The 26,577-nt window shown below is 38.4% G+C and overlaps 1 protein-coding gene across 12 annotated transcripts in view; it reads right to left on the bottom strand.

The window, feature by feature from the left end:
• Znf570 (zinc finger protein 570) overlaps window positions 1–26,577 on the bottom strand; it is a 63,848-nt gene that overhangs the window by 22,805 nt on the left and 14,466 nt on the right. For 3 of the 12 annotated variants that reach the window (XM_074058350.1, XM_074058351.1, XM_074058349.1), the window contains exon 5: window positions 21,739–25,771. In XM_074058350.1, the coding sequence (XP_073914451.1) occupies window positions 24,420–25,771 (1,352 nt within the window). In that variant the 3' untranslated portion in view covers window positions 21,739–24,419. Of the gene's footprint in view, window positions 1–2,031; window positions 2,162–2,806; window positions 3,065–3,146; window positions 3,487–3,731; window positions 3,836–21,738; window positions 25,772–26,577 lie in introns of those variants that run through there. The other 9 variants (XM_074058357.1, XM_074058353.1, XM_020154140.2 and 6 more) reach the window with 8 other exon arrangements.

Below are 26,577 nucleotides of genomic sequence, written 5' to 3' on the forward strand. Positions count from 1 at the left end.
GAAGAGGAGGCGAGAACAACACCCAGATTTACCAAAGCCACTTGCAACTGCATCCTTGTGTTCAGCACCTACCGTGCCTACGAAAAGCCTGAAGGCCTGAAGGCGATGCTAAAGGAGATAACACCAAAAGATAAGATGGTAAAGTTGTCTGCTAAACCTGCTCCTCCAAAGACAGACCCCATGCCTAAAAAGGCCCCTGCAAAGAAGGGAAAGAAGATACCTAAAGGGAAAAGGGGGAAAAACTGATGCTGAAAAGGATGGAAGTACCCCTGCAGAAAGTGGAGATGCCCAAAAGATGCCAGGCACAGAAAGCCAAAGGTGCTGGAAATACCAAATGAATGTGTGCATTTTTGACAACTGTACTTCTGGTGACTGTACAGTTTGAAATACTATTTTTATAAAGTTTTATAAAAATGTAGAATTTTGTTTTACTTTTTTTTTATAGCTATAAAAAAACCACTTCATTGTTTTGGGGAGAAGGAGCACGTGTCACTAATCGAATGTCTCCAAAGCTGGATCAATGCAGGGGAAAACATCTTTCCCTGCCAGTTTTGAGACTTCCTCTTGGCTCTCAAGAGGGAATCCCTGGCATTGTCACATACAGTCAGTCACCTTGACACAAATGCCTTGTGATGTGGGAAAACTCAAATTCATTTTTATGTCCTCCTCCCTCTCCATCATCAGCATATAGACTTTACTCCCTTAAAACCACAGGCCTATTGGGACCTAACCCACCAAAATTTGTTTTGCCAGTATGTCAGGCAATCGGGACTTTGCAGTGACATCACTGAAATGGTGTTCCCCAAAGAACAATGGATCTTTTCTAGATTGTGGATCTTCAGACTGATAATTCTGCCATTTTCGTTTCATTTCCTGAAAGTCAGGGATGGCTCTTCAAAAGTTGTTAAAAAACATGTTTAATGTGAAATGTCAGCTCTCACTCTAAACTTTCCTTTTCAGAGCTTCAAATGAAGACGTCATTGGGTTTTATAGTGGCTTTCTGATTTTGATGATCCATCCAAGAAGGGAGTTTGAAAGTTGTCGTATACTTTTAAAGATTGTGTGCCCATGCCCTGCCTGAAATACCATGATTTTTTATGAAAAATATCTTAAATAAAGCTGGTTACAGTTTAGCTTGGGAAAATAAATAAATAAACAAATAAAATACCCATCACAAAAAAGGGCTGGCCAAGTGGCTCAAGTGGTAGAGCACCTGCCTAGACCAACAAAGAAAAAATAGGGGACTACCTGATCTTAAAATTAGAATTTGACCTGTATGGATTCTGAGTATTTATTTTTTTGGTGGCCCTGGGGTTTGAACTCAGGATCTTACACTCAGTGAGGTAGAGGTAGAGCTAGGCAGGTGCTCTACCTCTTGAGCCACTCTGCCAGCCCTGACCTGTATGGATTCTGAAAGATGTTATCTGACTCAGTTTTTAGCTTCCTTTGTTTCTTTTTCTTTTTTTGTTTTTGTTTTTCACTACTGGGGCTTGAACTCAGGGACTCACACTTGCTAGGCAGGCGCCCTACCACTTAAGCCAAACCTCTAGTCCCTTCCTCTGTTTCTTAAAATGTTACAATTATTGTGCTTTGCCTAAGATTACAAAAGTATTGAATACAATAATTTTTAAAACAAGTTAAATGTTTCAGCAATGTACCCTTCCATTGGTTAAGAGTTAAAATATTATTTCCATCTCATTTGTAATCTTGTCTGAGACAAGATTAATGGTTATGAGTCAATTTAATTTTAGTAAAAACTAGTTTTGAGAAATAGCTTTCAGTTTTGTTTTTGTGGTTATTGTGGTGTTTTCATCTTTATTGAACTGTTTTACTAGGACTGATAATGAACTCTTTCATGGAGGTCAAACTTGCCATGCCTAAAAATACAAAACAAGGCTTAATAACTCTTAGAACACAGTAAATTCCAGATCTAGTTTCTTTTCCTTTGGTAATTTATTTTGAAGTCGAGCCTAGATAAAAAAAAAACTTTCAAACTCAGTCAAATCTTACATTATCAGCTTAGATACTTACTCAGTAAACTCTTCGTTTTTTAGTCACAAGCAAGGTCCCAAACATCTTGTTTGCCACAAAGTAAGACACCAGGCTCACTCTTAGGATGCTGTCACAGATGGGCATGTCATTATCTTTGCCAGAAAGAACCCTAAAGAACATAGATGCATTAGATTTCTAACAAGAGCAAATGAAGCCATATCTTTGATAACATGTTACTATATATAAATTTAGTACTGATCCTTTCAAAACATTTACATTATTGTTGAGAGCTCCAAAAAAAGGAGGGGAATTTCAAAAGAGTTTTGAGGTGCGTCCTGGCAAAATGGTACAAAATTGGAACTGTCTACCCAGCTGGGGCATGTCAAGTGGGTTAAATGTGTTTCTGGTATGCATGGTCATCACCTCAAATCCTTGACTCTTCCCTACTCAGCCTCTGAATTTCACAGATCTCCTCAGCGTCCACCCCCGTGAGCCTCCTAATCACAGCAACACATTGTCCCCAGTCTCTGACATCCAGAGGTTCTTCAGTCACTGGTGTCCCCATATAATTCAAATCTGACCGTGGATGATTCTGGCCAGACACTACAAACTTCGCAGATACAATCTTATTGTCAAAAAGCAACTTATACATTCCTAATTAAGATCTCCAGTGATAGCCCAATGACTGACCCCCCCCCACACACACACAGTGTCACCCCTCCCCACAAGTGACAGTCCCAGTCACTGGCCCCCAATGATCCCTCTAGTCCCATTCCCTGTCTACAAAAGTTCAGTCATTAACAGACCCCCTCACCGATGACGTAAAGGAAGTTTCAATCATTGATGGTTCAAAGCATTTCTCCAAACATGGATCCCTGTAGAACCTCTTATCACTGAACCCCATATTTTCCACAATTATCAATTTCAGTAACCACACTATTATTGGCCACAGAACAAAGTATCTTCAATCACTGATCCTTTCATGCTTTCGATCACTAAACCCCAATGCTCTTCGCATTGGAAGACCCATACTTGGCCCCAAACCCATCACCATGACCATCACACACCCCCTGCCAATCAAGATATTTCACACAATGCTCGTTTATCAATTCCCATTCCGTTACACAGAGCCCCTGCCACTGACTCCTACAGACCTCGGCCCACCACCCCGGGAGCTGAAACGCCTAGATACTTAACTCCTCGGTCCCCTCGACATTGACCCTTATAGGTACCCATAACTGACCCAGTTGGGCCACCGTAGTTCCAGGTCAGCATTCTACACAGGACCATTCCCGTTTACCCCGGATCTGCGCGCTTAACCAGAAACCTTATCACGCCGCCTCACCGCAGCACAATCGCTCCCTAGCCAGAGCGTCCCGCACGCAGACGCATTCGCGACTCTGAGGCTGACGGCCTCCACCCGGTAACCTTTTGGCGAACAGGATTCTGGGCTTTCAGAGTCAACCGGAGGTACGATGGCCGCGCCCACTGGATCGCGTCATGGGAGCCGCCATCTTCAACACCGTTCCGTACAATGAATGTCGGAATCCTGTCATGGACCAGGTGATACGTCCATCTTCAGACAGTGAAAAGCCCCCGGGTCCCTAAACATAGACGTCGCCACCGCTCTTAGCATCTCAGACGCCCTAGTCTCCTGTGACAAATACAGCAGCGCCCGACCCCCCGAAGCTGAACTTTGTCTCCGGAAGCCCAGGCAGGGAATAAAGATGGCCACATACGTTTTTATGGATTCTGTGTGCAAGGGGTGCGGCCATGTCCTAGGAGGAGCTTACGAACAGCAAGGCAAGGGTTTCTGACCCGCTGTAGGAGTTGGAGAGCAACGAAGTGACTCTCTTCTCTTTGAGGGGAGGGGGAAGGAGGACACGCGCAAGGGGCGTGGCTTCACGGAGAAGGCGGAGCCGCGAATAAAGGGCGGGGCCTCGGGAAGGAAAAGTGTGGAAGTTTTTACACACTTTATTTTAAAAATACCGAAAGCAGGGTCTTCATCTTGGGTGACTTGCCCCAGAATCCGACCTGAGACAAGAATGTGAGTCCAATTAGCTGAATGCACTGTTGATGTGAGTTCTTCAAATTACACTGAGACCTTGGGGGGAAAACAAGGATATGAGTTCAAGCAGTTCATCTGGCAGGTGGGACCTGGGGGAGTGAGACAGGGGATGGAAACCTGGAAGCTTCGGAGCACCAGCAGATTCCCAGAGTCCTGCCATGCATGCCACTAAAGCACATCACAACATTGGAACAGCTCTAGAAATCTGGTTTTTTCATAATAGTATTTGATGTCCTCAATGCAAAGCAACTAATGCAGAAACTTTAAAGCGACAGAGGCCAATAGAAGGGGATCAGGAACTATAGAAAAGGTCAGTTCAAGAAGAATCAACTTAGAATGTAACACACTTGTACATGGAAGCAATGCTAGGAATCTCTCTGTATAGCTCTCCTTATCTCAACTAGCAAAAACCCTTTGTCTTTCTTATTATTGTTTATACTTTCTCTTCAACAAAATTAGAGATAAGGGCAAAACAGTTTCTGCCTGGAAGTGAAGGGGTGGAGGGAGAAATGGCCCAAACATTGTATGCACATATGAATAAATGAAAAAAAAATCTGGTTTTTCCTATGAAAATAGTTTAAAAAAAAAGACTAAATTCATGCCCGTGATGGGGCATGTCTGCAATCAAAAACACAAACAACAAATGCTGGTGAGGATGGGAAGCATGGGACAAGGAGTCCTTATACACTGCTGGTGGGAATTTCATTTAAGTGCAACCATTATAGAAAGCAGTATAGAGGTTCCTAAAAAACTAAAAATAGAACTACCACACCATCCAGCAATACCACTCCCGGACATAATATCCAAAGGAATGTAAGTCAGGATACAATAGAGACACTTGCACACCCATGGTTATCAGCCCAGGTGCCCTACAACTGATGAATGGATCAAGAAAATGTGATATATAGACACAATGGAGTATTGTTTAGCCATAAAGAATAATGATACTACATTGTTTGCAGATAAATGGATGGAACTGGAGAACATCATGTTAAGCAAAGTAAGGTTCAGAAGGACAAAGGTCAAATATTTTGTCTCAAGTATAGAAGCTAGATCTAAATGATAAATGGATACATGAATATATACATTATCATATATACATACATAAACAGAATATGTTTGCAATAGTGGGGCTGTTTAAGGGACATGGCGGAGGCGGGGAGGAAAAAAGAATGATGGAATGGCATCTAAATATATTGTATCTGTGTATGAAGATATACACGGAAAGATATCAAGCACTGAAAGCTTTTGAATAATGGGATAGGGAGGATAAATTGAAAAATAGGGAGGATAGATAGAGAGTAATAGAAGGGGCTAATCTGATTTAAGTACAATATATGCATGTGTGAAATGCCATGATGAAACCTCTTGGGACAATTAATGTACAATTAAAAAACAAAGAATAGGAAGTAAATAAAACAGGTCCTGTTCAGGGGTGGTTACTAGTGGGAGTGGAGGGGGTAAACAGAGAGGGCAAAGGAGGGCAAATATGGTCAAAGTACTTTGTATACTTGCATGAAAGTAAAATAATGAAACTGGTTGAACTCAGGAGAGGGAATGATAGAGGGGGTAAGCTGGTCAAGGTACACTGTAAGCATTTATGTAACTATCACAATGAAAGTCCCCAGTACAACTACTCTATGCTAATACAAGTGTTTTTTAAAAATAAAAATTATAAATTCTAGTTGTTCATGGTGACATACATTGTAATCCCAGAACTCAGGAAGCAAAGGCAGGAGGATCATGAGTTCAAGGCCAGCCAGTTCTATGGACTACAAAGGGAGACAAGGCCCCCACCATCAAAAAAAAGAATCTGATATCAACTGATAGTTATAGCAGTAGGGTAACTGACCTCCAAATGTATCCAATGACTCTTGCCTCCTACTACATGTAGACTGGTCTGTGAGATTAATACCGAAATGAAGGCATGTCACTTGTGAGATTAGATTGTAAAAGATACCTTGACTTCTGTCTTGACTCCCTCACAACTCAAATAACTTACTCTGGGAAAAGTTAGTTGCCATGCGATAAGAACACTGAGAACTTATGGAGGGCTTAGGTAGCAAGGAAATGGACCTCGCAAGGCCTCTCTGTAACCAAGGGTCATCTCAGAAGCAAATCTTCCAGTCCCAGTGGAACCTTGAGATGACTGCAGGCCTTCCCAGTGGTTTGACTGCAACTCCCTGAGAGTCAGTCACAACCATCCAGTTGGGGGTGGAGGTGTAGCTTAGTGGGGGAGCACTTTCATCCTGAGCACCTAAGCAGACAAAACAAAACAAAACAAACATACCAAAAAAACCCCCCACCCAACTACAGCAGCAATCATATTCTTTACCTTTAGATAGTACATGATGCTGGGCACCGGTGGCTCATGCCTGTAATCCTACCTACTCAGAAGGCAGAGATTAAGCCAGGCCAGAAAATGGTTCATGAGACCCTATCTCAAAATACCCACCACACACACACACACACACACAGAAAGTGCTGGTGAGCAGGGCACTGGTGGCTCAGGCCTGTAGTCCTAACTACTCAGGAGGCAGAGATCAGGAGAATTGAGGTTCAAAGCTAGCCCAGGAAAATAGTTTAAGAGACCCTATCTCAAAAAAACCCATCACAAAAAAAGGGCTGGCACAGTGGCCAAGATGTTGGCCCTGAGTTCAAACCCTAGTACTGCAAAGAACAAAAAAGTTTGTGGGACTCTAAATGATTGTTATTTCAAACTGCTGAGTATTGGATAATTTGTTATGCAATAATAGATAACGTCAATTCTGTGGTTAAAATACTAAAATTCACTGGCCGAGTGGCTCAAGTAGTAGAGCACCTGCCTTGCAAGTATGAGGCCCTGAGTTAAAACCCTAGTACCACCAAAAAAAAAAATGCTACAATTGACATTCCTGAATTCCTTAAAGAAGTTTCCTACATGTGTGAGATTGTTTAATCAGAATCAGAGGGGATTGTTGTCAGATTCCTCTTCTTTCACAGGATAGAAAAATTCGAGGTCTATAGCTCTGCTAAATTAAAAAAAAATGTAGTGGTACTTGAGCCACTCTGCCAGCCCTTTTCGTGTTGGGTATTTTCTAGATAGTGTCTCTCAAACTATTTGCCTGGGTGGGCTTTAAACCTCAGTCTTCCTGATCTCTGTCTCCTGAGTAGCTAGGATTACTGGCATGAACCACTGGTGCCCAGCTAGATTTTTTTTAATTTAACAAAAATGTAATGGTTAATCCTGATTGTCAGCTTGTTTGGATTGAGAAGCTCTTAGACTAGTAAAGCACACTTCTCAGGGTGTCTTTGAAGACATTTCCAGAGAGGAAAGATTTGCCCTCAATTTAGGTGGTACCATTCCATTGGTTGGGGCACTGGATGGAATAGAAGGGGGGAAAAGGAGAAAGACCATCATTAACACAGTCTCTCTCTCTCTCTTTCTCTCCCTCTCTGCTTTCTGGACACCATATGTGAGCTGCACTGAGTTGCCATGCCCTCCCTGCCATGGTGGACTGAAGTCATGAGCCAAAATAAATCTCACCCCCCTTTAAGATGTTTTCTCAGGTATTTGTTACAGCAATGAAAAACTAACACAGAGAGCTTAAGAGTCTTGGGTCATTTGAATTATGTACAGTGCTTTGAAGTGGTTATAGTAGTTAATAAAAGTGACCATTTATAGAGTGTCAGTCACATGCCTGACCTGTTACTACCCCACTCATTCCAATGGCTGTTGTCCTTCTACGATAGACTGATGAAGCACTCACAGTTGGTAAATTGTCAATCATGGAGGAAGACTCTTGGAGGGTCTTCTGATGGGAACTAAATGTTCTTCCTTAGAAACTGCACATGTCATTTCCTCTCACTACTCATTGTGTGGTCACATGACCACCCAACCACGTGAAAGCAGAAATACAATCCTACCACGATCCAGGCAAGAGGAGAGCTGGAAATATTAAATACTGACAACATTAGAGACTCCATGAATGCTGTGAGAATGGTGCTGTCATCACCATCTGACAGAAACTGAAGCCCAGAGGTGAGGCGAGCTGTCCATAACTACTCAACGAGGAGGTAAAGCAACAAGGAATCAAAGCTAGTATGTGAGGCACAGGAGAAGGATCATTATTACCCATTACTAAATTTTGCTAAAAATGTATTTAAAACTTCAGTATATCTAAGGCATTGAATTAGGGAGCAAAGAGGGGTATGAAAAATCCAATAAAAGTAGAAAGTATGCATGGATAGGGAAAAGATGCAAACAAAGAATGTTTATGAAACAGTACACAAGGGTTTGGAGGTGTGACTCACGCAGTAGAGCACTGGCCTAGCAAGCACAAAACTCTGAGTTCAAACCCCAGTACTGCAAAAACAAAAACTAAAATAAAACAAAGCAAAAGACAGTACACAATGTAGGAGTCCCTTTATGAGATGCTCAAGAACAGGCAAAACAAACCTATTGAGTTAGAAAACAGAAAGCAGTTGACTCTGAAAGGAATTTGGTAGAGGTAGGGTGATGAAAATGTTACATTCCTTGCTTGGGGTGGTAGTTTCATGGATGTATATAATTGCCAAGACTCATCAGCATGAATACTTATGATTTGTGTATTTATTAACTATAAATTACACTATTTTTTGCAAAGCAGCAGTAACATTTTATTAAAAGTGAAAGGAAAAGTATAGGCAGGAAGATATACCACAAGAGAGTGATGGGCTCCAGTGAGATGGCTTAAGAGCCTACACCTTAATTTTTAAAAGAAAAAGCAAAGTGTTCAGAGTAGTAAGTGACAATGTGGGCCAGGGAACAGAGAGAGAGACATGAGAAAAGAGGAAATAGGACCTTATCATAGTCTGTGGGAAGAAGGGACCCTACAAAGGTTATCATTGGCACTTGTGGTTTATGACAGTGCCCCTTCCAGGCAGAGGAATTTGAGACCAGAACCTCTGGGTAGACTTAGCACCAAGGATTTGTGGTTGGGAAAATTAAAGGTGTAGACTAACCCAGCCTGCACTGACCACTTGTTCCCTTGGCAGGGGATGTGGTGACTCTAGACATTTTCATCAAAATGATACAGGGTCCCAGATGGGACTGGAGTTGAAACTATAGTACCACTGAAAATATTTTTTTAAATCCACACTATAGATTGACTTACACATTACTGTAGAAGTCTGGTGTGTCATACTTGCTTCTCTACTGTGGATATCACAAGGCTGAAATCAAGGTGGTGGGCTGAGCTCTAATTATGAAGGCTCTGAGGGAAAGGCCACTTATAAACTCATTCTTGTAAACATGATTCAGTTCTTGTGGTTGTAGAATGGAATACTCTGTGTCCTTGCTGGCTGTCAGCCAGGGGACACACATATCAACAAGAGGTCACTGTCAGATTCCATGCATATGTCAGAGAGACAAGGACATTATAAATAAGGAACTAGATGGGAGTGAGGGGGTATTCACATAAATTTTCCATGCCATAATTTTCCCATACTTGAAATGGTGATAATAGTGAAATTGTCAGTTATTATGTACAGTACAGAAGAGAGTCTCCAATGCTTCTTCTTCTTGATTTCAGCTACAGTTGCTCAAAGCTTTTCCAGGTTCTGCCCACTTTCATGCTTGAGGTTTTTCTTTGGCCATGTTTTGTCCAAAGTCATCAAACTGCATACTTAAAAATGGATGCATTTTATTTTATTTTAAATTACATTAGCTATACCAGAACAACAATAATTTAAAGCATGCAGCATTGGTACAAGGAGAAAATGAAAAGAGCTAGTATAAGCACAATATTAAATAGTGATTAAATCTCACATGTATATAATTAGGATCTTGGAAGAGAAACTACTGGAAGATTTGAAAACTAACACATAACAAGGCATGCTGCTTTATCAGTTTTATAAAGGAAAGTAATATATTTTATCATTTTCATAGATTATGTGGTCATGACTCATTTTGATTTAATAATAGCTCCTAATCTTTTCACTATGGATTTCCGTGTCTTTATTATTAATTTTTTAATGAACAAGGGCACATTTTTTTGGGAGAGGTACTGTAGTTTAAAGTCAGGTCCTATCACTTGCTAGGGACAATTTAAGCCATTGGGAAGGGCACACTTTTAAGAAGCATTTGCAACCATAAAGAGGCTAACAAAAAGGAAAACCATAACTATGATATTGGGAGGAAATCCAAAGAAAGTAAAACACAAGGTCTTAGAATCTTGCCAAGAAAAAAAAAAAAGACAAATCAGTGGAAGCCAGAAAATTTGGTGCTAATGGAGTCACCCACAGTGAAATAAATGGTTATCACTCCAGAATCAAGAAGAAAGTGTAAATAAAAGAACAGGGATGAAGAGGAAGGAGATTCCAAGATGGCGACTAGAGGGAGGAAGCAGAAAGTGTGCTTCCTAAAGTAAAATCATGGAGAGATGCTGGAGATACACCTTACAGGAAAAACCACCAAGAAGAGGCAACACTTTGACTCTTCCACACCCTCAGCCCGCACATAGCATCCCCACTTCACATTAAATGGAGAAACCAGGAGGGCTCCCGTGCCACCAGACCCCAGCTCCCAGATGGCTTGGGAAGACGTGGACCACAAGGTGAGCTAACCAGTACGTGGTACTCCCACAGACAACACTGGGCCAGATCAGCATAGCCCCCTGGACAGACTGACTCCCACCTAGGGAAAAAAGAAAAAAAAATGAACAATAAGCAACAACAACAAAAAGACATCTAGCAAAGAGGGCAGGGAGTCCTGAGTGCTGAAGGGGGGGAGAGGCAATCCCCCACAGAACTGTAAATAAACAAGCCACTGGAGAAGGCAGGAGTGGCAGCACCCCCCCAGCAACCAAGAGCAGGAAAGCTTGTAAAAGTGGTGGTGGGAGGACAACTCCACAGGAGAGGGGGGAAGACCCACTTCCCACATGAACTGTAAACAAACATGCTGGCCTGAGAAAGCAGGTGTAGCGCCACCTCCCCCAGTGTGCTTGGAAAGGGGAAACCTTGTAAGAGTGGTGTTCTTGCCCGAGAGAACTCTAAGAAAACAAAGCCTGAGGGGTTAGGTGAGGGTTAAGCTCACTTCTGAGATCTGCATAAATAAAGGCTGCAGCAACAGCTGGTTGATAGCAGAGGGCAGGTGAGCTGCAGCCTCAGATAGCCATTCACAGAACTGTCTTCAGACTCTTTTTTTTCTCTCTCCCTACCTTTGATGAGACAACAAACGAACTACACCTGCATGCTGAAAAACTTACTGAAACTGTATTGCATTTGAACTTGGGACACTTTGTGGTTTTTTTTTTCTTTTTTGTTTTTTTTCCCCTTTGATGAGACAATGACAAAACTACTTCTCAGACACCATCTCCAGGATTGGAGGTTGAGGGACTAACACCAAAATTATTAAGACTGAAACTTTATTGCATTTGAACTTGGAGATTTTATTTTATTTTATTTTTCAATCTTCTCTCTGTCTCTCTAATGCCTGTTTAGCTTACTGTTGATTAGTACACTATCTCTCCCTGTTTATATCTTTGAAACTTTTTTTGTTTTGTATTTTTTTCTTGTCTGTTTATTTGTTTTTCCCTTTTTCTTTACCTTCTTTGCTTTCCCTCTCCTCTCACCCTTCCATTCTAAATATCACCATTGTTATTATTACAAGCTAGAAAATACTTAATTGCACACAGTACAGGGGCAATAACAACACCAAGGGCAATTATGGGAAGACAGAAAAAATAGGGAAACCAGTTCCCCCACAGCAAAAAATTGGTACAGGAACCAGAGGGAAATGAATAAAACAGATACTCAGATCCAGACTCCAACAACATGAAGATAAACTATGCCAAAGAACCCAATGAAGCCCACAAGAATAATCTAAATGAAGAAATACTACAGGTAATCAATGAGAATTTTATAGAGATGACACTGGATATGGTGAACCAAAATGTACAGGAGACACTCAAGAAATTCCAAGACAACAAAAATAGAGAATTTGACAAAGCACAAGAAGAAATAAAAGAAACCATAGAAACACTGTATAAACACCAAAGCGAAACAAAGAACACGATTAATAAAGAGATAAATGAACTTAGGATGAAAGTAGACATTAAAGAGGAAGCAACTCAGGATATGGAAAACCTCAGAAAAAAGAACAAAACAGAATTGCAAAACAAAATGGCAGGCCAATCCAGCAGAATAGAACAAACAGAAGACAGAATCTCAGAACTCGAAGATGAAATGGTAATTAAAGGAAAAACCAAAGAACTATTAGTTCAACAACTCAAGACCTGTGAAAAGAAAATGCAAGAACTCACTGACTCCATCAAACGTCCAAACCTGAGAATCATGGGCATTGAAGAAGGAGAAGAGGTGCAAGCAAAGGGAATGCATAATATATTCAACAAAAAATTTACAGAAAATTTCCCAAATGTAGAGAAATCTACTCCTATACAGATGCAAGAGGCCTCCAGAACACCAAACAGAACTGACCAAAATAGAACTACCCCATGTCACATTATCATTAAAACAAGTACAGAGACCTGAGAAAGATTACTGAAGGCTGTAAGAGAGAAAAAACAAATAACATACAAAGGTAAACCCGTCAAAATCACAACAGAGTTCTCAACAAAAACATTAAAAGCAAGAAAAGCTTGGGGTGAGATTTTCTGGGCACTGAATGAAAATAACTTCAACTCTGGGATACTTTACCCAGCAAAACTATCATTCAAAATAGATGGAGCAATAAAAGTATTCCATGATAAGCAGAAACTAAAACAATATTTGACTACAAAGCCACCACTACAAAAGATTCTTCAAGGGATTCTTCACACAGAAAGTAAACCCAACATAACCATGAAAGGGCAGGCAGCACCAAACTACAGGAATAGAAAAAGCAAGAAAGTAGAGAGTAACTTCAATTTAGGTACACACAATCAAACCCTCAAACAACTAAGACAACTAAATGACAGGAATCACCACATACTTATCAGTACTAACACTTAATGTTAATGGACTTAATTCCCCCATCAAAAGGCACCATTTGATGAAATGGATTAAAAAGGAAGATCCAATAATTTGTTGCTTACAGGAGACCCATCTCACTGACAGAAATAAGCATAGGCTTAGGATGAAAGGCTGGAAGAAGATTTACCAAGTCAATGGCCCCTGAAAATAGGCAGGAGTAGCAATACTTATCTCTGAGAAAGTAGACTTCAAACCTACATTGATCAAATGAGATAAAGAAGGACATTCTATACTAATAAAAGGGGAAATAGACCAAAGGAAATAACAATTATTAACCTATATGCACCCAATGTCAATGCACCCAATTTCATCAAACATACCCTGAAGGACCTAAAAGCATATATTAACTCCAACACAGTGGTCGTGGGAGACTTTAACACCCCACTATCATCAATAGATAGGTCATCCAAACAAAAAATCAATAAAGAAATCCTAGATCTAAAATATACCATAGATCAAATGGACCAAGTTGATGTCTACAGAACATTTCATCCAACTTCTACAGAATATACATTCTTCTCAGCAGCCCATGGATCCTTCTCCAAAATAGATCATATCCTAGGGCACAAAGCAAGCCAAAGCAATAAGAAAATAGAAATTATACCATACGTTCTATCTGATCACAATGCAATAAAACTAAAACTCAACAACAAAAATACAGACAAATAACATGCAAACAGCTGGAAACTGAATAACTCATTGCGTAATGAACAATGGGTCATTGATGAAGTAAGAGAGGAAATTTAAAAGTTCCTGGAGGTCAATGAAAATGAAAACACAACCTATTCAAACCTATGGGACACAGCAAAGGCAGTCCTGAGAGCAAAGTTTGTAGCCATGACTGCATATATTAAAAAGACTGAAAGATCTCAAATCAATGACATAATGATACAGCTCAAACTCCTAGAAAAACAAGAACAAGCAAATCCCAAAACAAATAGAAGGAGAGAAGTAATAAATATAAGAGCTGAAATCAATGAAACAGAAAACAAAAACCATACAAAAAATTAATGAAACAAAAAGTTGGTTCTTTGAAAAAATAAACAAGATTGATAGACCCCTGGCAAACCTGACTAAAATGAGAGGAGAAAAAACCCAAACTACTATAATCAGGAATGCAAAAGGGGAGATAACAACAAACACCATGGAAGTCCAGGAAATCATCAGAGACTACTTCAAGAACCTATATTCAAATAAATTTGAAAATCTTGAAGAAATGGACAGATTTGTAGATACTTATGATCATCCAAAACTGAACCACGAGGACATTAATCACCTGAATAGATCTATAACACAAAATGAAATTGAAGCAACAATCAACAGTCTCCCTTAAAAAGAAAAGTCCAGGACCTGATGGATTCTCTGCTGAATTCTATCAGACCTTTAAAGAAGAACTGATACCAACCCTCCTTAAACTGTTCCATGAACTAGAAAGGGAAGGAAAACTGCCTAACACATTTTATGAAGCCAGTATTACACTTATCCCAAAACCAGGCAAAGACACCTCCAAAAAGGAGAACTATAGGCCAATCTCCTTAATGAACATTGATGTAAAAATCCTCAATAAAATAATGGCAAACCGAATTCAACAACACATCAAAAAATCATTCACCATGACCACGTAGACTTCATCCCAGGAATGCAGGGGTGGTTCAACATACGAAAATCAATAAACGTAATAAACCACATTCACAGAAGCAAAGACAAAAACCACTTGATCATCTCAATAGATGCAGAAAAGCCTTTGATAAGATACAACACCATTTCATGATGAAAGCTCTAAGAAAACTAGGAATAGAAGGAAAGTTCCTCAACATTATAAAAGCTATATATGACAAGCCTACAGCAAGCATTATACTTAACGGAGAAAAACTGAAACCATTCCCTCTAAAATCAGGAACGAGACAAGGATGCCCACTATCTCCGCTCCTATTCAACGTAGTACTGGAATTCCTAGTCAGAGCAATTAGGCAAGAAGAAGGAGTAAAAGGAATACAAATAGGTAAAGAAACTGTCAAAATATCCCTATTTGAAGACGATATGATCCTATACCTTAAAGACCCAAAAAACTCTACTCAAAAGCTCCTAGACATCATCAATAGCTATAGCAAGGTAGCAGGATGTAAAATCAACATAGAAAAATCATTAGCATTTCTATACACTAACAATGAGCAAACTGAAAAAGAATGTATGAAAACAATTCCATTTACAATAGCCTCAAAAAAATCAAATACCTAGGTGTAAACTTAACAAAGGATGTGAGCGACCTCTACAAGGAAAACTATAAACTTCTGAAGAAAGAGATTGAGGAAGACTATAGAAAGTGGAGAGATCTTCCATGCTCATGGGTTGGTAAAATCAACATAGTAAAAATGTCTATACTCCCAAAAGTAATCTACATATTTAATGTAATTCCCATCAAAATTCCAATGGCATTCATTAAAGAGAAAGAAAAATCTACTGTTAAATTGATATGGAAATACAAGCAGCCACAAATAGCCAAGGCAATACTCAGTAAAAAGAACAAGGCTGGAGGTATCACAATACCCAACTTCAAACTATATTACAAAGCAATAACAATAAAAACAGCATGGTATTGGCACAAAAACAGACATGAAGACCAGTGGAACAGAATAGAGGACCCAGATATGAAGCCACACAACTATAACCAACTTGTCTTTGACAAAGGCGCTAAAAATATATGATGAAGAAAAGACAGCCTCTTCAACAAAAACTGCTGGGAAAACTGGTTAGCAGTCTGCAAAAAACTGAAACTAGATCCATGTATATCACCCTATACCAATATTAACTCAAATGGATCAAGGATCTTAATATCAGACCCCAAACTCTAAAGTTGATACAGGAAAGAGTAGGAAATACTCTGGAATTAATAGGTATAGGCAAGAACTTTCTCAATGGAACCCCAGCAGCTCAGCAACTAAGAGATAGCATAGATAAATGGGACTTCATAAAACTAAAAAGCCTCTGCTCAACAAAAGAAATGGTCTCTAAACTGAAGAGAACACCCACAAAGTGGAGAAAATATTTGCCAGCTACGCAGCAAAGGACTGATAACCAGAATATATAGGGAACTTTAAAAACTAAATTCTCCCCAAATTAATGAACCAGTAAAGAAATGGGAAGTGAACTAAATAGAACTTTCTCAAAGGAAGAAATTCATATGGCCAAAAAGCACATGAAAAAATGCTCACCATCTCTAGCAATAAAGGAAATGCAAATTAAAACCACACTAAGATTCCACCTCACCCCATCATTAGCAACACCACTAACAACAGGCATTTGCGAGAATGTGGGGAAAAAGGAACCCTTTTACACTGCTGGTGGGAATGTAAACTAGTACAAGCACTCTGGAAAAAAATTTGGAGCCTTCTTAAAAATCTAAACATGGATCTACCATATGATCCAGCAATACCACTCTTGGGGATATACCCAAAATAATGTGACACAGGTTACTCCAGAGGCACCTGCACACCCATGTTTATTGCAGCACTATTCACAATAGCCAAGTTTTGGAAACAGCCAAGATGCCCCACTACTGATGAATGGATTAAGAAAATGTGGCATTTATACACAATGAAATTTTTTACAGCCATGAAGAAGAACGAAATGTTATCATTCGCAGGTAAATGGATGGAATTAGAGAACATCATTCTGAGTGGGGTTAGCCTGGCCCAAAGGACCAAAAATCATATGTTCTCCCTCATATGTGGACATTAGATCAAGGGCAAATACGCAAATACAACAAGGGGATTGGATTTTGATCACAAGATAAAAGAGAGTACACACAAGGGAGATATGAGGATAGGTAAGACACCTAAAAAATTAGCTAGGATTTGTTGCCCTCAACGCAGAGAAACTAAAGCAGATACCTTAAAAGCAGCTGAGGCCAATAGGAGAAGAGGACCAGGAACTAGAGAAAAGATTAGATCAAAAAGAATTAACCTAGAAGGTAACACACATGCACAGGAAATCAATGCGAGTCAACTCCCTGTATAGCTATCCTTATCTCAACCAGCAAAAACCCTTGTTCCTTCCTATTATTGCTTATACTCTCTCTTCAACAAAATTAGAGATAAGGGCAAAATAGTTTCTGCCTGGTAGCGAGAGGGTGGGAGGGAGAGGGAGGGGGTGGAGTGGGTGGTAAGGGAGGGGTTGGGGGCACGGGGGAGAAATGACCCAAGCATTGTATGCACATATGAATAATAAAAAAATAAAAATTAAAAAAAGAGTGGTATTGCTGGATCTTATGGTAGATCTACGTTTAGATTTTTAAGAAGCCACCAAATTTTTTTCCAGAGTGGTTGTACTAGTTTACATTCCCACCAGCAGTGTAAAAGGGTTCCTTTTTCCCCACATCCTCGCCAACACCTGTTGTTGGTGGTGTTGCTGATGATGGCTATTCTAACAGGGGTGAGGTGGAATCTTAGTGTGGTTTTAATTTGCATTTCCTTTATTGCTAGAGATGGTGAGCATTTTTTCATGTGCTTTTTGGCCATATGAATTTCTTCCTTTGAGAAAGTTCTATTTAGTTCACTTGCCCATTTCTTTATTGGTTCATTAACTTTGGGAGAATTTACTTTTTTGAGTTCCCTATATATTCTGGTTATCAGTCCTTTGTCTGATATGTAGCTGGCAAATATTTTCTCCCACTTTGTGGGTGTTCTCTTCAGTTTAGAGACCATTTCTTTTGTTGAGCAGAAGCTTTTTGGTTTTATTAAGTCCAATTTATCTATGCTACCTCTTAGTTGCTGAGCTGCTGGGGTTCCATTGAGAAAGTCTTTGCCTATACCTATTAGTTCCAAAGTATTTCCTACTTTTTCCTGTACCAACTTTAGAATTTGGGGTCTGATATTAAGATCCTTGATCCATTTTGAGTTAATATTGGTATAGGGTGATAAACATGGATCTAGTTTCAGTTTTTTTCAGACTGCTAACCAGTTTTCCCAGCAGTTTTTGTTGAAGAGGCTGTCTTTTCTTCATCATATATTTTTAGCGCCTTTGTCAAAGACAAATTGTTTATAGTTGTGTGGCTTCATATCCGGGTCCTCTATTCTGTTCCACTGGTCTTCATGTCTGTTTTCTGCCAGTACCATGCTGTTTTTATTGCTATTGCTTTTTAATATAGTTTGAAGTCAGGTATTGTGATACCTCCAGCATTGTTCTTTTTACCGAGTATTGCCTTGGCTCTTCATCGCCGCTTGTGTTTCCATATAAATTTAACAGTAGATTTTTCAATCTCTGTGATGAATGTCATTGTGATTTTGCTGGGAATTGCATTAAACATGTAGATTACTTTTGGGAGTATAGACATTTTTACTATGTTGATTCTACCAATCCACGAGCATGGGAGATCTCTCCACTTTCTAGTCTTCCTCAATCTCTTCAGAAGTTTATAGTTTTTCTTGTAGAGGTTGTTCACATCCTTTGTTAGGTTTACACCTAGGTATTTGATTTTTGGGGGGGGCTATTGTAAATGGAATTGTTTTCATATATTCTTTCTCTGTTTGTTTGATATTAGTGTATAGAAATGCTAATGATTTTTCTATGTTGATTTTATATCCTGCTACCTTGCTATAGCTATTGATGGTGTCTAGGAGCTTTTGAATAGAGTTTTTTTGGGTCTTTAAGGTATAGGATTATATTGTCTTCAAATAGGGATATTTTGACAGTTTCTTTACCAATTTGTATTCCTTTTATTCCTTCTTCTTGCCTAATTGCTCTGGCTAGGAATTCCAGTACTATGTTGAATAGGAGTGGAGATAGTGGGCACCCTTGTCTCATTCCTGATTTTAGAAAGCATGGTTTCAGTTTTTTACCATTGAGTATGATGTTGCCTGTAGGTTTGTCATATATATCTTTTACAATGTTGAGGTACTTTCCTTCTATTCCTACTTTTCTTAGAGCTTTTATCATGAAATGGTGTTGGATCTTATCAAGGATTTTCTGCATCTATTGAGATGATCAAGTGGTTTTTGTCTTTGCTTCTGTTAATGTGGTTTATTACATTTATTGATTTTCGTATGTTGAACAACCCCTGCATTCCTGGGATGAAGCCTACTTGTTCATGGTGAATAATTTTTTTAATGTGTTGTTGAATTTGGTTTGCCATTATTTTATTGAGGATTTTTACATCAATGTTCATTAAGGAGATTGGCCTATAGTTCTCCTTTTTGGAGGTGTCTTTGCCTGGTTTTGGGATAAGTGTAATACTGGCTTCATAAAATGTGTTAGGCAGTTTTCCTTCCCTTTCTAGTTCATGGAACAGTTTAAGGAGGGTTGGTATTAGTTCTTCTTTAAAGGTCTGATAGAATTCAGCAGAGAATCCATCAGGTCCTGGACTTTTCTTTTTAAGGGAGACTGTTGATTGTTGCTTCAATTTCATTTTGTGTTATAGATCTATTCAGGTGATTAATGTCCTCGTGGTTCAGTTTTGGATGATCATAAGTATCTACAAATCTGTCCATTTCTTCAAGATTTTCAAATTTATTTGAATATAGGTTCTTGAAGTAGTCTCTGATGATTTCCTGGACTTCCATGGTGTTTGTTGTTATCTCCCTTTTGCATTCCTGATTATAGTAGTTTGGGTTTTTTCTCCTCTCATTTTAGTCAGGTTTGCCAGGGGTCTATCAATCTTGTTTATTTTTTCAAAGAACCAACTTTTTGTTTCATTAATTTTTTGTATGGTTTTTGTTTTCTATTTCATTGATTTCAGCTCTTATATTTATTACTTCTCTCCTATTTGTTTTGGGATTTGCTTGTTCTTGTTTTTCTAGGAGTTTGAGCTGTATCATTAGGTCATTGATTTGAGATCTTTCAGTCTTTTTAATATATGCAGTCATGGGTATAAACTTTCCTCTCAGGACTGCCTTTGCTGTGTCCCATAGGTTTGAATAGGTTGTGTTTTCATTTTCATTGACTTCCAGGAACCTTTAATTTCCTCTTTTATTTCATCAATGACCCCAGAGTATTTATTCTTTTAAGCATCCATAGACCTTTGACCAAGATGGACCGCATACTTATGTCATAAAGCAAACATCAAAAATTTAAAAGAATCGAAATCAGAGTGCACTTTCCATCCACAATGAAATCACAGACTCATTAAAAAGAGAAAAACACCTGGAAATTCTCACACTTGTAAGTAATCTGTAGGTCAAAGGGGAAGACTCAAGGGACAAAATGCATTGAACTGAATGAAAATGAAAGTACACAAATATTCATAGCAACTTTATTTGGAATAGCCAAGAACTGAAAAATCCAGATGTTCTGCAGTGGGAGAATGGTCAGCAAACTGTCATACATCCATAGTATGGATTAGTACTCAGGAATTTAAAAAACAATTCATATGCAGAACTTGGATGCATTGCCACAGGTTGCAGAGTGAGAAAAACCAACCTCAAAAGATTACATGTGGTTTTATGTAACATACATGAAATGTTATAATTGTAGAAATGTGGATTAGTGGGTACTAGGAGTTAAGGATTGGGGGGAGTAGAACTGCAGGGATGTGGGTGTGCTTATAAAAAGGTATCCCATGGGATTCTTGCAATAATGGAATTGCTCTGAATCTTGACTAAGTTGGCAGATACACAAACGGACATACATGATAAAATGTATAAGAACTAAACTCATAAAGGCACAAAAGAATATAGCAAAACTGAGAAAATGTAAACATCAATATCAATGCCAACTTCCTGATTGTGATATTGCATATAGTTTTCCAGGATGTTATTTTTGAGGGAAACTGGGTAAAGTGTACAAGGGTGTATATAATTGAATGTATTAAATTTTGACCTTTGGTTGTTTTACTCATGTTTTCTCGGTAAACTTGTTTGGATGAAGTGTGTCTTCTAATAGACTTCTCAAGAAGGACTATGGAAGTTGGGAGTGGTGGTGCGCACCTGTAATCCCAGCACTCCGAGCTGGGGCAGGAAAACTGCAAGTTCAATGCCAGCCTGGGCTACTTTTCAAGATCCTGTTTCAAAGTCTCCAAAAAGAAACACAACAAAACAAAACACAAAAGGGCTCTGATAAACATGTTTAACCTGTTTTTCTATAGCCTTGTATTGAAAGGTTTACTTGACTGGATATGAGATCCTTGGCTTTCTCATGTATATTGGTCAGTATAGTATGTAGAAAGTGGTAGACACTTTTAGTTCCTTAATTGCTTGTTTTTCCATTTGAATTGTAAATAAAATACAATTAAAATGTTAAGCTGTGGAAAAATCTGGATATCGATTATAACCATGGTGATTGAGTTAATTTAGGCATGTATCTTTTAATTGAGACTCACTGTGTGCCTTTGATCCTATTCAGGTCTTATTTATCTAAAGTAAATTTGTGGGAGGGGAGGAAGAAAAAAAGTAAATTTCAGTCTCCACCATCTGCTTCTACTTTAATGGCCTCATACATTTCCCGTTCACCTCCTGTATGTTTTATATAATAATAAATACCGTTAAGTACTGCTATGAATATAACATGTTGACAACTTCACGTAAGAGTTCTGAGACAAACGTGGAATCATTTCCCTTTGATATCTGAGAAGAATGAGTTGAAAGGAGAGTAATAGACTATCATAATTCTAAACATTTAAGTTGGTCAAAACAGAATTATTTAACAAATCATGGAGGATACACAATGGGGCCCTCTAAATATTAAAATGAGAAAACTAAAAAGGCTTATATGACCCTTGTACCAAAAAAGTGTCAAGATACTGAAACATGGAATTAGTTATCACTTTATTTACTGGTGGTGCTATAGATTAAACTCGGGGCCTTCTGTGTGGTAGGCAAGCACTTCATCACAGAGCTATATCCCCAGCCCTGGTTTTGTTAACACTGGTTGCCTCTGGAAGTTGGTTATATTAGAGGCTCTTTCTGAAGGAAATGGCGAATGTGAGAGACAGTGACATGCCTGTGGCACAGTAAGGCAATAACTGGCAAAAGAAAAACATCACTTAAGTGCTTTTCTTTTTAGTTTTTATTATGAAACGATAGGAAGATACAGAGAATAAGAACCAACCCATAATCCACAATCAGCTTTACCAAATTATAAGAATTTACCATATCTGCTTATTTTTAAAATAATATTTTCTTTTGCACTCATTCCTGAATCTCATTTTTCCTCCTTCCTTTCTGTTATAGATTTCATAAGAATTTCTATTAATACTTCCACATTCTTCCTTTAAGGATTTAGTCATGGAAAATATGTGTAACATTGCTTTGCATATTTTCAAGCTTTGTGGTACTGTAGTATACAAAATACTCTCTAGCTCAATTTTGTTGATATTATTTCTTGATTTATGCAAGTTGATGTAAATATCTTCTTTTTTTTGGTGGTACTGGGGTTTGAACTTAAGGCCCTGTGCTTGCTAGGGTGGCACTGTATCACTTGAGTCACTTCTCCAGCCCTCCCAACTATCCATTTCAATTTGCATTTTAACATATTCAGCCTAACGTTTATTTAGATTGCTTTTAACCTTTCATTCTCAAAATGTTACAACAAGACCTTCCTGAAAACACGAGAGACTGTGTAGAAGTTTATGTGTGGAATCGCCGGATTGAAGAGGATTTGGATCCTTGACCTTAGGTATACCAAATTATGCTAAATACAACCACTTCCAGTAGTGCTGCATGAATGTTCCTATTGTGCCACATTTTTCCAGTAATTGACACTGTGATGCTTTTGCCAACATCATGATTTTTAAATAGTTCACTCAGATTTAATTTTGTGTGTCTCTCTTTACTAGTGATGTATAGTCATATTTTTCTAATACTCCCAGATCCACCCCTTCTCTACTGGTGTGAATTATCATCATATGCGAAGTTTATTCAAATACATTAGATTAAATAATTTTTGTCCTATTCTTAAGAATTTACACTTTAGAGATGAATTTCAGAACAAAAACTTATGAAATTAAAGGGCAAAGCTTTCATTGAGGAATTTTGACTAGAATTGCAGTGAGTTTTGTAAGGAAGAACTGTCAACTTTATTGAGTCTCTGAAGCCAATGCTCCTGAATTTTCTTGCTACTCTTCAGGTTTCTGGGTTTAGAAAATCTACTGTTTTACACCTAGGTATTCATTTAACGGAAACCACAAATGTGGGCTTGGTATTGCTCATTGTTGTATTCTCATGCCTCAAATAGTGTCTATCAAACAGTAGCTACTCAATATCCACATAATGAATAAAAGTCTGTAGTTTTCCTCCCTTGATCCCCTTTCAGTTTCAGTTTTGCAATCACTGGATAAAAACTTAGAAACATTACATTTTTCTATAGTATAGAAGAATTTACATGCATTCAAAATTACCTGAATTCACCCCTACAAATAATCTGGGTTTAGTGTCTTTTTTGTGGACCTATGAATTTGTTTATTTTTTAGAGTTAATTATGATCATTTCTATTATTTCCTTTTCTTACAGTTATGTAAGTTCTACATTCTTCCCAGTGAATCCTATTTTCTTTATTTGATTGATTTATCCAATTCATTGTTTAGAAACTTTATAAAATTGGTTTAAGTGTCAGAGTTCTACTACCTTTGTCTATATTGATTATTCACTCAGAGGACAAAATCTCTCACTTATGCTCTAAAATTCTTAGGTTTTCTCAGTTTCGATGTGGTGCTTCTCAAGAATGCTGTACTTTGTCCACTAACATGCTATTTTAGCTGTGAGAAGTAAATGAGTTAATATACGCTAGGTATGTAGAACAGTGCCTGGTGCATAGCGGGCACTCAATACATGTTACATGTCATTGTATTGACTACAGTTGATGTACTATGTTAAGTACTTTACATGCAAATTTCTCAGTTATTATGCATCAATTTACAGACATTTTCATTTAATACTCACATTTCTACAATACAGTAGCTTTTTTAAATACCTACTTTAAGAATTAAAGAAAACCCTGAGGTTTAGATAAGTCAAACTAGTTACTCAAAGTCACACAATCCATAGTAATGGTACAGCTATGATTTTCCAGAATCTAAGCTCTTAGTCTTGGGAAGTACCTAGTGATGCCTACATGAGACTGGAATAAAATAAGGTTGAATGATATGTAAGAACCAGGTAACAGAGAGCCTCATAAACAATTTTAAAGGTTGTAGATTATTCTAAAAACAACAGCAAGCAAAATATACTTTTAACTGGAGACAGTGATGTTAATTCTTATACTTTAACAAAGATAAGTTTGGGCATATTGTGAAAAATGTATTTAAGGATAGAAAATGGATATAGGAAGACCTGTTAGAAAAGTGTAGCAGTGATCTAGGTGAGATGAATTTAGACTAAGATGACAACATTAAAGATAGAGAAAGGGAATATAAATTCCAGAAATATTTAGGAGATATGATTTACAAGACTTGGTGATTGACTGGATTGGGTGGTGAAAGTGATTCCCCAATGTGAATTCTCTGATGATGAGCAAGATGTGCATGCTGCCGGAAGGTTTTCTTGCATTCCTTACATTCATAGGGCCTTTCTCCAGTATGAATTCTCTGATGTTGGGCAAGGGATCCACAGTAACTAAAAGCCTTCCCACAAACGTTACACTCATAAGGTTTCTCTCCAGTATGAACTCTCTGGTGTTGAGTAAGGGATGAGTCATTGCTAAAAGCTTTCCCACATTTAATACATTCATAGGGCTTCTCTCCAGTATGAACTCTTTGATGTTGAGCAAGGTAGGCAATCTGGCTGAATGCTTTCCTACATTGCTGACATTTATAAGGTTTTTCTCCAGTATGGATTCTCTGATGTTGAGCAAGATGTGAATTCTGGCTGAAGGTCTTCCCACATTCCTTACATTCATAGGGTCTCTCTCCAGTATGTATTCTCTGATGTACAGTAAGGTATGCACGAAGGCTAAATGCTTTCCCACAGACGTTACACTCATAAGGTTTCTCTCCAGTATGAACTCTCTGGTGTTGAGCAATGGATGATCTATTGCTGAAGGCTTTCCCACATTCAATACATTCATAGGGCTTCTCTCCAGTATGAACTCTCTGATGCTGAGCAAGGTAGGCAAACTGGCTGAAGGCTTTCCTACATACCTTACATTCATAAGGTTTTTCTCCAGTATGAACTCTCAGATGTTGAACTAGATGTGCATTCTGACTGAAGGCTTTCCTACATTCTTTACATTCATAGGGTTTCTCTCCAGTATGAATTCTGTGATGCTGAACAAGATTTGACCTCTGGCTGAAGGCTTTCCCACATTCTACACATTTATATGGTTTCTCTCCAGTATGAATTCTTTGATGAAGAGTGAGGGATGAGCTCTGACTAAAGACTTTTTCACAGTCATTGCATTTCAAAAGTTTCTTCTCTGCATAAACCATCTTGGGTTTAACAGCCATGAAATTTTTTTTAAAGCTATTCTTATGTATGTCATGTTTAAATACTTTCTCCTCTTTGGGGATCATCGGTTGTGGATGAAGCAGTGTGTTCTGATGGAAACTTCCCCAAGATTTGTTATATTCTTGTTCACTTTCATTAACAAGGGCTTCTTCATAAGTGATTGTCTCTTCCTTAAAACACGCCTTCTGATTTCCTGATTGCCTTTCAAAACAGTTCTCGAATTTCCACTCAAGGCTGGAGTACTCAAGGCCAATGCTTGTAAGTTCTTCTATTATCCTCTGGGGTGACTGCTCTTCACAAAGTTCCTGCTTTGGGATTAATTCTTCAGGTTCACACATAGACTCCCAGTCTGAAAATGTAATAAGAAAAAATGTCTCCTCTATTGTTCATCAGAAAGTCCATTTATGAAAGTACATTTGTAAAGTAAAGTATGTGAACTTAAAAGCAAATAAAGCCTAATAGAACATTGGATTTTATAGTTCTGAATTGTATAAGAAGAGAAACTGAAAATAGCTCATACAGAAATGTAAGAAGGAAGTATCAAAATTAGATCTGTAAGGCAAGCCTCAGGCAAGAAGGAATTATGGAAATGGTTGGATCTGCTTATTACTTTAGACTTGTATTAATAATGCAGATGCTAAAATAGTCTCCATTCTTATAGCTGCTTCATTTAAGAACATTTATTGAACTTTTTTTTTTTTTTTGGTAGTACTGGGGTCTGAATTCAGTGCTTCCAGATTGTTAGGCAGGAGCTCTACCATTTGAGCCACTCCACCAGCCCTTTTTTTGTGTGGATATTTTTGAAACAGGGTCTTGCAAACTATTTTCCTGGGCTGGCTTCGAACTGTGATCTTCCTGATCTCTGCCACCTGAGTAACTCAGATTACAGGTGTGAGCCACCAGTGCCCAGCTTGAACAAATATTTACCCTGTGTAAGGTATTATATCATAAAAGAAAGATCCTTGCCTTCATGGATCTTATTTTCTTAGAGGAGACAGAAAATAAACAAGTAAATTTTGTTACATGCTAGAAGGTACTAAGTACTACAGAAAAAAGAAAGCAAGGCAAAGAAGAAAAGGAGTGCTGGTGAAGTCAAAGGTAAAAAAATCATTAACATCTGCACCAAGATTTGAAGGAAGTGAAAGGTACTCACCT

Source organism: Castor canadensis, chromosome 16 (assembly GCF_047511655.1).
Source record: "Castor canadensis chromosome 16, mCasCan1.hap1v2, whole genome shotgun sequence".
Lineage (NCBI taxonomy): Eukaryota > Metazoa > Chordata > Mammalia > Rodentia > Castoridae > Castor > Castor canadensis.